At 42.8% G+C, this 12,746-nt stretch overlaps 1 protein-coding gene across 2 annotated transcripts in view; it reads right to left on the bottom strand.

Moving 5' to 3' along the window:
- TYRO3 (TYRO3 protein tyrosine kinase) overlaps positions 1-12,746 on the bottom strand; it is a 61,640-nt gene that overhangs the window by 33,709 nt on the left and 15,185 nt on the right. For both annotated transcript variants that reach the window (XM_081859715.1, XM_081859716.1), the window contains exon 4: positions 4,292-4,462. In XM_081859715.1, coding sequence (XP_081715841.1) covers positions 4,292-4,462 — 171 coding nt within the window. The remainder of the gene's footprint in view (positions 1-4,291; positions 4,463-12,746) is intronic.

Here is a 12,746-nt window from a genome sequence, read left to right as displayed (position 1 = left end):
ATTAGGCCCAGTCAGCATGGGCAAATGACAAGGGATGATGGGAGTTGTAGTCCAGCATCTGAGGGACCAAAGGTTCCCCAGCACCACAATAGCACAACTTTTCCTGCATCTGTCTTTTGTCAAGTTTAGTAGTAATCTCGGGTTAAGAACTTAATTCGTTCCGGAGGTCCGTACTTAACCTGAAACTGTGATTAACCTGAAGCACCACTTTAGCTAATAGGGCCTTCTGCTGCGCCGCCGGAGCACAATTTCTGTTCTCATCCTGAAGCAAAGTTCTTAACCCGAGGTACTATTTCTGGGTTAGCGGAGTCTGTAACTTGAAGTGTATGTAAGCTGAAGCGTATGTAACCCGAGGTACCACTGTACAGTACTTCGGAAGGGGTGGCGGGGGGAGAGGAATCCAGCCTTCATTTAATCCCAGAGTTACACTTCAGGTAAACGTTATTTTTCATGTGGGCAGCAGCAGAAGACTAAATGTCTGAAAAGGGATTTTAGTTTTGTCTGTACACCAGAATATGAGTGTTTATATAGTCTTTTAAAATTGAGGGTTTCAACACAAGGCAGAAAACCGCCCTTTCAGATTGTCAAAACTGAAACAGTAACAATATTCAGATGACAATGGCCCCATTTACAGTAGACTACACCATGTACTATATTTGAACCAAGGCCTTCAAATCAGGACCCTCCATTTTGTAGGGTTACCATATTTCATAAGGGTGAAAATCCAGAGAGAAAAGTTGTTGAGCTTTTTTTTTAGTTTTGCCAAAGTTGTTGAGCTTTTTAAAAAGTAATTCGCCAAAATCTACACTTCTGACATGGGTTGCCATACATCTGAAGAGCAATTCAAAATGGCTGCAAACAATCTTCCCACCCAGAGGAACCATAAATACCAGGCTTTCTCTTTGCTCAAAGAAAGTGCTGGTAGCAAGTGAGCTATATGAGAGTCCCTGGATGAGCAGCAATGTCTCAAGGTGCCTGTAATTATGATAGGACTGAAGGTTGCTCAGCCAGGAAGGGAATACTTATTGGAATGTTTACTTTGCCCTTTAATACACATAGGGATTAAGTGATAAAGAACAAGGCCTCTGGAATGCCACCTAACTCAGCATTATTGACATCCTGCTCGCAGGAAGCACTAAACTGTTGTTCAGAAAAACTGGGTCCTTAGACTGGACTCAGATGACTTTGAGAGCTAACGATAGGTTTCTTTTTCAATGTATCATTCTGTGTTTCAATATTATTACTTTAAGGGTTAGTTTACTTTTTATGTCTCTAGTTTTGTGAAAGACAAAACGATTAGTCTATTTCAAATTAAAAGCGGAATTGGGACACTCCTGGTGAAGCTTGCCAGAGAAATGACTCTGAAGTTTCTATCTGAGCTTTTGCCTGCTTCACTGTCCTTGGTACAGGACAAACCAGAGTCTGAAACAGTAGCTGAGGCTGCATTTTAGGAGCGTGATACACTGACAAAGCATGTCTGAAGTAAGCTTGCATTACCCTTGCTGAAAATTAAGAGTAGGAGTGGAAGATCAAAAGATGGAGAGAGATGACAAGATACATTTTAAAACACAGAGTGATATATCCTGGCTGATAACAGATCGAGCAATGCTAAGAGCATTGCTTTTTTTGACGGTGGTAACACCCAAAATGTCTTCAGTGTTTTCCAGGTACAAAAAGAAAATGCAGGCATTCTGCTCTGAGGAAGGTGCAGCAATCTAGCGTTTGAAGATAAATCAACTGACTGCTGAAATACTGGCCCTGCCCCACTTCCCCACCCCCTCGGCTAATTATTATTTCCTTTAAACATTTTGCTGCTCTTTCCTGCAACACCAGCTCCCCACACCCACACGCTTCTTCTTGCATGCCTCAGGAACTGCGTGACCCAGAGATAGCACACGAAGGTTCACCTTCTGATCCTTCCTCTTCCCTTCAGAGAAAGAACCTACATGCAACGCTCCATGGCCCTTCTTTCTTGAGAACACAAATGTCAATCCTCCTATAACTTATAAAAAATCAATTGTTTATGTTGCTATCAGCAGCCAGATTGGTACTGTAATAGCCCAATACTGGAAAGCATCAAAAGTTCTATTTGCTAATGTATGTAACATTGCTTCATCTGAATGTCTGGTCAGGCAAAAACATGTAGTCTGGGCCGAAGCCAAATTGAGCAGTTTTGATGCGGACTGGTCTCTATTATTATTTTTTTTACTATATAAATACTCCTCCCATGACTCAGTCCTCGTTGTGGTTGGTCTACATATATTCATCTTAAAAGCTTTACCGTAAGTAACTGCATCTCTGTAATTTGTTTTATACTGAAATGCTGTTTCTGTTTTTATGGTTATGTGTTAGTTTGTACACATAACCTGTGTGTGTATTTGTGTGTGTGTTTGCTTTCCATGCATGCTACATCTATCATGGGCTTTCATGCAAATTGCACTTGCTGAAATTCCTTCCTCTACCCAACTTATTAAAGCTGCAGGAGACCTGCCTTCGATCTCACCATCCTAACTGCTGTTGTTTGGGGATAAAGGAAATCATAACAGTGAGGGTAGATGCAAAAAATCTGATGACTCAGCAGGATCAACCCTTTGTCTATGACATTAGGACAAAATGGGGGAGAAAGTTTCTGGTGGAAGTTTTTGTCACGTTACACTGCTGAGTGAGCACCAAGTCCTTCCTTTCAGTACGAAGGTCTGGGAAGGTTGTATAGCTAAACCACAGAGTTCTAACAAGGCTCATTCATCGGCATAGGAATGTTTCAGTAGCTGCGAGTTTCCCATTGCTGCTCTGTTCTATTATATTTCCCTTCAGCTGCAATGGGACTGGCTTTTAGCCATGCTGGAGGGGGACAGGAGGTGTTTTTGGGGGACAGGAGGCGGGCAGGTGTGGAGGATTCCCTGGTCCTGAATGGGGTAACTGTGCCCCTGAAGGACCAGGTGCGCAGCCTGGGAGTCATTTTGGACTCACAGCTGTCCATGGAGGCACAGGTCAAATCTGTATCCAGGGCAGCTGTTTACCAGCTCCATCTGGTACGTAGGCTGAGACCCTATCTGCCTGCGGACTGTCTCGCCAGAGTGGTACATGCTCTGGTTATCTCCCGCTTGGACTACTGCAATGCGCTCTACGTGGGGCTACCTTTGAAGGTGACCCGGAAACTACAACTAATACAGAATGCGGCAGCTAGACTGGTGACTGGGAGCGGCCGCCGAGACCATATAACACCGGTCTTGAAAGACCTACATTGGCTCCCAGTACGTTTCCGAGCACAATTCAAAGTGTTGGTGCTGACCTTTAAAGCCCTAAATGGCCTCGGTCCAGTATATCTGAAGGAGCGTCTCCTCCCCCATCGTTCTGCCCGGACACTGAGGTCCAGCTCCGAGGGCCTTCTGGCGGTTCCCTCACTGCGAGAGGCTAAGTTACAGGGAACCAGGCAGAGGGCCTTCTCGGTAGTGGCGCCCGCCCTGTGGAATGCCCTCCCATCAGATGTCAAAGCGATAAACAACTACCTGACATTCAGAAGACATCTGAAGGCAGCCCTGTTCAGGGAAGTTTTTAATATGTGACATTTTAGTGTATTTTCATCTCTGTTGGAAGCCGCCCAGAGTGGCTGGGGAGACCCAGCCGGATGGGCGGGGTACAAATAATAAATTATTATTATTATTATTATTATTATTATTATTATTATTATTATTATAAACAGAAGCACTCAGAACAGCTTAAGGCATTAGAACTGATAAGCCAATTGGAAAAAATTAAAATCTGTTAACAAGAATATACACCAAGAAGAATACCTAGAATGAGTGGAGTATTTTTTTTGAGAAGGTGTATTTGTTCTGCGGTTATCTAGTTTGCCCCACATGGAAATTCTATGGAAATTTTTATCAAAGATAACCTCATCTTTGGTGACCTCTACTGTATACAGTCGTACCTTGGTTTTCAAACAGTTTGGTTCTCAAACATTTTGGCTCTCGAACCCAGAAGTGACTGTTCCAGTTTGCGAACTATTTTTGGAAGCTGAACGTCCGACGCGGCTTCCGCGGCTTCCAATTGGCTGCAGGAGCTTCCTGCAGCCAACTGGAAGCCACACTTTGGTTTCTGAATGTTTTGGAAGTCGAACAGACTTCCGGAATGGATTATGTTCAACTTCCGAGGTATGACTATACTAGATACTTGCTTTTTAGTCTCACGTAACACCAGCGACATGACACTGGTGCAATTTGTATGTTCTCTTCGTCAGCCACTCCACTCCTTTTCTAAGGCCCTTATTTATCCTAGGAGGAAGCCTTACCTGGCACATTTAGGGTGGAGGGGGAGACGTCGGAACGACCAACTTTGGAATCGCCCATCCACCAGACAATTGTCACCGGCTCAGGTGGGCCAGCTGCAGCACAAAATAGTTGGAAAGGAGTATTGGGGATTACAGAGAGATCTTCTGGCTCAACAGTGAAGTAAGGAACACCTAGAAGAACAAAGCATAAATGTTAGCAGTGGGAGAGTTTTCATTATGATGTGCTGAAACCGTTTCTTTAAATTTTTTCACTGTAGTTTGTAGAGAACATTGGCTGCCAGGGCTCTAAAAAAAACCCACACATATTTTAAGAAATGGAACATTTTACATTTATGGTACATCTTTGCCCTTTTCTCTTTGGTTAGTGCTGCCTACAGTACAGGATCCATTTTGTCCCGTGTACATTTACACTATGATATAAATGAGTGGAATAGCAGTAGGAAAGGTTATTTTTAAAGACTGCCTTTTTAAAGACTTCCTGATGGGCTTTGAAATTATCAGGCCCCAGTTAAGCAGAGCAGCAGTGGAGGCTGCAAATGCATGGCCCTGGTTGAAAAGTTTGGATATCACCAATCAGCTGTTTAGCAGAGGAGGAGGAGGAGGAGGAGGAGGAGGAGGAGGAGGAATGGTGGTGGGGACCAGATTCAATTCTCCATTTGTTCTCCCAAGCAGATCAGTGAAATTCCAGATTTCTAAAAAGTGGCTTCATGATTACCCTTGGGAAATGCATGTGTTTTTATTACTGTAACCTGTCCTGGGACCTTAGGATGAAGGAAATAATAATAATAATAATAATAATAATAATAATAATAATAATAATAATATCTGTTTTCATAGATAATTCCCCAGCTGGTCTGAGTACCTTGCTTCAGTTTTATTGTGGCTTTAAAAGCTAACTGCTTGGAGAACAATGCTACGAAGTGGAAAATCTGAGAAATTGTAAGAATAAATGCCAAGATATTCATTAGTAATAATACACATATAAAACACCTCTCATGATTCCTAAGGAAATGTTTCAAAGACATAATGAAAGCAAGATGCCTAACTTCTAAATACAGTCACTGTTAATTAGAAGACATACTATTCTTTTATGTTCTGACTTTGAACACCTTTCCTTAGGGGTTTTAGGAATATATTAAAAATGCATTCGCAGAGTCATGCTGAACCTGGAGCCATGCCTTACTCTAAACATGAAATATAATTAATACACATCCTGTATTTTTTTTCAAAATGTCTGTGGGAAAAAGGAGTTTTGTCAGACAGTAACTTAGCTAAAAACCAACTGCTTATTTAAAACAGTAACTTTTTTGCTAGAACTCAAAAGGAATATTGAAAAATTATACTAGATTGCAAATCTAAATACCACAATATGAAATTTCAGAGAAACCAAAAATTTGAGTGTGAGAAGGCATAGCTCAAAATATACTAGAAATGAGTTTTGAGGTTAATTTGATTGCAAGATAGACCTGTTCTGGGGAACAATGTGAGTTTCTCTATGAAAACCATTGTTCAGGATTGGGGAATCTCTTCATTTGACCCACCAGGCCATTTCCCCCAATCTATGCCCAGCAGCCTCACACCTTACATCATATGGGACATCAGGTGTGGGGCAGATAGAGATGTGACTAGGGAGCGGGGGTAAACTCCCTACACATTAGCTGATATGTAGGGAGTCTGATCACATCTCTCTCACTCAGCAGGCTACCTTTGACAGGTGAGTAAATGTGCCCACCTGTCAATCACATGTAATCATTGTGGTGTCACATGATTGACATGTGGCTTGTTCTGCCCACCCGTCAAAGAGGGTGAGTGAAGATAAATATATGACCCACTGAGCCAAAAAGTCTCCCCACCCCACCATGGTACCTCCCTGTGATCAAAGTTGGATCTGGAAATGCTGGATCTTGGATGAGTGAGACTGATGGCCATGACTTATCTTGTTCTCTTTTCTATATACAGTATTCGTCTTAAAAATTCCTGCTGAAGTCTTAGTTTCAGTTCTTATCCTGAACTGTCCTTTGCTCACATTGGTGGGATGGTATCTAAATGACACAATCTTGTGCCACTCTCATTGGCCACGTTCACACATCACAATAAACTGGACTTTCTGGCTTTGCTTATCGTGGTTTACTAAACATGAGATGCTTGCTTGACCATGCTGCCCAGTTGCTCCTCCCAATTGGTGTGAGCGGGAGAAACAAACCAGGAAGCTTTGGTTTCATCTGAAATAGTGTTCATGGGTTGTTGTTCCCTAACAAGCTGCAGTTAAGAAGTGAACAATAATGTGGTTAAGGGCCGGCCCACCCATGAGGCAAGGTGAAGTGATTGCCTCGGGCAGCAGGCGCCACAGATGCAGCATAATTCCTGGCCTCCCAGGAATGCACCATAATCTCTGCACAGGGACACTGCAATGCAGAAGTGAACTTAAAAATCACACCACAGCTCTCCATGAAGCAGGCCAGAGGTGGAGTTAAGGCTGCATGACCAGTTCTGCCACACTGGGTGCCAAGCCTGGGGGTGCCACAGGGCATGGCAGCTATGACATAGTGAACCGAGCAAAGCAGAACGCAAGAGATGGGGCGGTGCTGCTGAAATTTGAAAGACCAAAGTCTGCCTCTGAGCAGGGATAAGGAAGTGATCGGATTACCCATTCAAACGCCTAATAACTTATGAAGAAGTAACTAAAGCTGCCTCTACACAACTGGAAACTAAAAAAAATCAACTGGGACTTCAACCAAATGAAGACAAACAGCTGAGAGAACAACCATCAGCCACAATGTTTCTTTATTTTCTATACAACTACTAAGCTATGTATTCCTTTGTATGGATATGTTTTGTTACTTGAAATTAAAAATCAGTTAAAACGAAAAGAACAAAACACACCCCCACATCTCACAATGAAATCAATGCAATTTTTAAAGTGCTTAACTTTGGCAGGATAATGCCACAAGGAGATATTTAGACCGTGACATCACAACTAGATTAAACAAAGGCAAGGCAAGAGACCTTGCTAATGCTTCTTCTCACTTTCAAGTCAACTGACCGCTGATTAACTATTTGACCATACACAAATATAGCAATCATGCAAACAGTTTCTGATAACACTGACTGCTTGAAGCATGAGGTTTTCTGGAATACACAGCACCTGAAAGCTCAGTCCCATCATCCTGTGGAAGTTTTGCAATTCCTGAAAACAACGGCCATTGTGCTGCAGATAAAGCCATTATTCTAGACGTGACATTCTTTTTGCTTCTGGCTGATTTCAACAGGGCCAGTCCAACCATTATGCAGATTGAGGCAGCAGCCTCAGGCAGCAGGTATTGGGACTATGCAATGGGCAGTGAGCAGGTGTTTGCCTACAGAGCTGTGTGTGCCACCTGCCCTGCCCTGTGCCCTCAAAGCTAGTCTACTGTCCACAAGTGTGTTGGAGCACACTGTCCTATCATCAATATTTAAGCAAGAATCAATAAAGTTAGCATCCATATGTGAAACAGGAGTGGGTGATTCTTGCCCTTTGCCTCAGGCAGCAAATGCCTTGGGCCAGCCCTGAATTTCAGGTACAATTCAATGTAAAACACAATAGTCAAATCTTGGGGAGAGCAAAGAATATGATAAAGACCACATGTCCCTGGGTAAACAGAGTGGGAAAACAAGACTTTCCTGGAAACCGATTAGAAGAGGAATTGCAATATGGTCAGATGTCATTCTGCTAATATCCAACACAGCTAGATAGATCCCACGCCAAACACCATGAGCTGCTGTTGATATCATGGCAAAATAAGTAGACAGAAGACCTATTTGATATGTGGGAGCTCAGGCAATCAGCTTATTATTAAAGGCTCTAAATATAGGTTTTGAGGTTCCTTTCCTGTGCTGATAAACACACCTGACAACACTCCCTGTCAACACCTTTCATGCTCTCTGTTATGTAAGTACCTGGAAATATTTGCACTTCAAAATAAGCTATTCAAGTTAGCTATTTTACTCAAAACAAGATAAAGGAAATGAAATTAACTACACACACACACACACACACAGCAACCAGGCCACAGGGTAGATACCGCCCCCCCGCCCCCACCTCTGTAGTACTTTTATTTGCTTATCATCCAATCTTGTTTGCTACTGTGGACACACGTGTACAATAAAACTATGATAAGCTCCTGAGCAAACTTTCTTACCATCAAATATAAGTTTCCTCTTTCTGCCCTTTTTATTTATGAGAGAGGATGATGGGTGAGTTCTGAGTCATGGAGTCCCTAGTTCAAATGTCTCTTTCGCTAAGCCATTCATTAGGCGGTCCTATGTACCGTATTTTTCGCTCTATAAGACGCACCAGACCACAAGACGCACCTAGTTTTTGGAGGAGGAAAACAAGAAAAAAAAATTCTGAATCTCAGAAGCCAGAACAGCAAAAGGGATCGCTGCACAGTGAAAGCAGCAATCCCTCTTGCTTTTCTGGCTTCTGGGATAGCTGCGCAGCCTGCATTCGCTCCATAAGACACACACACATTTCCCCTTACTTTTTAGGAGGGGAAAAAGTGAGTCTTATAGAGCAAAAAATATGGTATCTCAGGTCTAGTGCAAACATTAACACACACCTGTCATTTGATACCTGGCAGTGTAACACAGTAAAGGCAAAACTGGATGTTACGCAGCAGATGCATTCAACAGTCTCATACATTTTTTAAAAAGCAAGGAGGCCGCAAAATTTGAGCAGTGAAGGGAAGGGGAGCTTAATACGGCACGCTTCCCTCTGACAACTCCCTGCCAGCATGCAGTGCTTTTGCACCCTTAGGAGAAAAAGATAATGAGTACTTGTGCCTTTGCCCAAGCAAGTGGGAAAGTAGCTGGGAGCTATTTTGAGCAAGACAAGCAACCAAGGGGAAAAGATTTTAAGAGGCCCCTTCTCCCGTCACTCTTTGACACAGAGGTCCAAAAAGAAAAGTTGGAAGCCTGCTGCCTACGTCTGCCATTTTACTCCTAGCTCGCTCCTTACTGCATTATTCTTCCAAGCACCAAATAACACATATGTTCCACATTAGGAAATCTTGCTTCAATATTGGGAACCAATTTTAAATGGCAGCTTCTTTCGTTTTAGCTCCTAAATAAGAAACGTAATGCCAAATCTTATAGCCCTCTGGTGGTACTGGCTCTAAATTCAATAAAATAATTTCTTAAGTACAGTTTGACCTTTAGATTTCGGGTTAAGGAAGCAGAAGCCGGTTAGCTTCTGAATGAGTTATATATATGCAGAGTGTTTTTATAACAAGGATGCCAAAGTCTAATGGTGTCTCTTTCAAGTTAGACATACCTGGGCTCCTTTAATCTTAGGCAGACGGGTAGCAGACTTTGTGTACGTTAGCAATGGTGTGCTATTTCATTACCAAACAAAATTGTAAGAGAATATATGAATGCACAGTATTCTGCAATATTACAAGGGTTTTATATGATTATCACTAATGGCTACTCATTAAGATTTCAAGGATGTTCACTCATCCTTGCTGCAGACCTTGAAGAGCGGGAGAGGAAAGTAACCCTCTTTGTATGCTGAAACATTTTCCTCTGGAAGGGCAAACATTTTCTGAGTTGCCATAAAGTTGACACAAAATGCTTATACAGTGCATATTCTATTGCCCTGAGATGTACAATGCTATTCTATGGCGACAGGCTCTTCATCAGGGCTGCAGATATCTCATGTTATCAGGGATGGGGAGCCTGTGACCCTACAGATGTTGTTGGAGTCCAACTCCCAACAGCCCCAGCCAGCATGGCCAATGGTAGGGTGAAGGGAGCTGTAGTCCAACAACATATGGAAAGCCACAGATTCCCACATCCCTGCATTTAATTATTATCTGCAGTACATTGGCTTTGTCCTTCATTGTGCACCCAAACCTTCCAGTTCTAAAGGCTTTGTTGGAAATGGCACATGAGCAGTTCATCCTAGTTATCATCCCTGCCCATCTCAAACTGGGTACTAATTCATAGGACGAAATATGTGCATTGATTAAAATGCTGCACGAAAAGGATACCTGATACAACTGTGTGGCCATGGCCAGACTTCTTATTGCATGGTGATTTAATCAATGTAATACTGCACATCGGTAAACTAGGGGGTGAGGAGAGACATAAGCTGAATATTGGGGCAAACTTTGCATGTGCTGCATTCTGAACAAATGAAAGATTGGTGGATTGCTAACTCACTGGGGTTACTCTGCCAACAAGATCAGATAACTCCGATAGAAATCTGGATGAGGAACAATTCTAGTATTTATACCAGGCCAAGCCAAACTACTAAAAACTAAATTCTGCGCTAATGCATCTATGTGAGGGTACAATGAACTGAGGCATCCACCATAGGCTGAATGAGCCTCCCCTTTTCCATCGTCCCCATATGCCCCATCCCCATCCATCGACATAGGGATGGTGCAGCTAAATATGGCCTCTACACAAATAACATTCAATGTGTGCAGCCATAAATATGTGGTCAATTTCATAGGGAAAATCTGGCAATTGGCCACACAACTGGGTTGAGAATTGGGTTTTATGCGCATAAGACATATTTGGATGTATTATATTTGTGTGAATGACAAGGGTTTGAGATTTGCTCATGCTCCCCACCCTACGATTGGACAATACCTTCCAGCCTATTTGATCCCAAGGAAAGAAACTGCTGCATGGTGGCTTTACCATGTCAAAATAATAATAATAATAATAATAACCCATAGTAGGAAATAGATCTACAATGGAAAGTGAAGCTACATGAAGAAATGGCTCAATATATTTTGATGCCTAAGGCAGAAAATTCATACTGCACCCCAACCCCACCCTACGCATGATCGGCTGCCCAAGGCAGACTGATTCACCATGCCTGATAGTATAGCATCCCCTTTAGAACTGAAGCTCCTTTCTTTTCAGATAATGGGAGGTGACTGAAGAAAGATCACTTGCTCTTTTGTAAAACAACAATCCTAAACCTGAAAAACTTGAAAAATCCAGTTATGCATGGGTGTGGGTGGGTGAGAGAGAGAGAGAATGAGAGAGGATAATGGATAAATGGGGTATATGTTTCTGGTGTGTGAATAAAAAGGGATGCCTCAGAAAGAGAGAATGAATGGATGGTGGAGAGGAGAAAGGGGCAGAGAATGAAAATGGAGTGGCAGACAGAGAGAGTGAAAGAGAGAGGGGGGGCAGGCGTGAGTGGCAGAAATGGACGGCTGAGTGTGAATGGGATGTGCATGTATATGCGTGGCTAAATGGAGTGTACAGTGGATTGGCAGATGTGTGTGATTGTGCATTTGGCCTTGCCTAAATTGGGACCACATTCACTACTGGCATGTGGCCTCTGGATGATAATTCACAAAGGAATACAGCTCTTGGGTTGAAAGGGATGCCCTGCCCTTGCACTAAGAAGCAATTTGAACTCAGGCTCATCAAATGTTCTGTTACAGAATCTTTTGGTACCTTAAGGATTAAAACATGTACCATGGAATCAGTTTCAGTGGACAGCACTCCACTTCATCAGATGCATCTCTCCTCAATCACCCAGTCATTCTCTTTCTCATACACCCATTCTTAGCCACAATGCACAAGCACATATCCTGTTCATCCATTATCCTCCTGCTGCCACAAATCTGAAGATACCTTTATTTATATTTTTTGTATTTATAGAGCCACAAAAAGAGTGTGGCCCAGTAACATCAGCTCAGTTATATACAGAATAACAAATAATAATTGTTCCACCTTCAGGTGGTTAACTGCAGTCTTATCATACTCTCTGACGCTGATAGAAATTTGCCTCCATCAATGACACTTATCTTTATCTCCAAGCAAATATTTAACATAGACTTGAGCTGCGCTTCCTGGCAGCTTGGCCAGTAAAGGGTCAATAATTTGCTGTCAAGCTCCAGTATAGACATTGCAAAACAGAAGGGCCCCTTCCACCTAATGGTTGTGGCAAAGGCACACCCCTAAGGACAAAGAAAGGATGTATTATACACTCCTGGCTTGGGAGTAACAGGCACCTCCTTTCTCTCCAGCGTGGCAGACAAAGTCTAAACATACACCTCTGCATTACATCCAGGCACCAACTGCCACGGGAGATTACATCTCTTCTTCTTAAAAACAAACCACTATGAAACCTCAAATGACTAGGAAATACGAAGTTCTTCATGGAAAAAGACAAATACCTGAAGCAGCACAGTATTCTGAGCCCATGCTGGGACACTGATTCAGCTGTGAGTCAGACAGGAGAGCGCTGCCTACTCCATCAACGATGTAACTCTGCTGCAGATAGCCTGCAGCCGCCACAGATTCCCTTCCAGAGAGTGTGCAGATCTGACGCTGGCAGCTTTATGAGGTCTGCTAGCATCATAACCCTGGAAGGACGTACAGCTGCAAATGCAGGGAGCCACCCACTCTAAATGGTACATATTTATGTAGATACCAGGCCAGAGTG

This window comes from Podarcis erhardii (genome assembly GCF_964252035.2).
Source record: "Podarcis erhardii genome assembly, chromosome: 1".
In the NCBI taxonomy this organism is placed as follows: Eukaryota; Metazoa; Chordata; class Lepidosauria; order Squamata; family Lacertidae; genus Podarcis; species Podarcis erhardii.
This window is presented reverse-complemented; position numbering and strand designations above follow the sequence as displayed.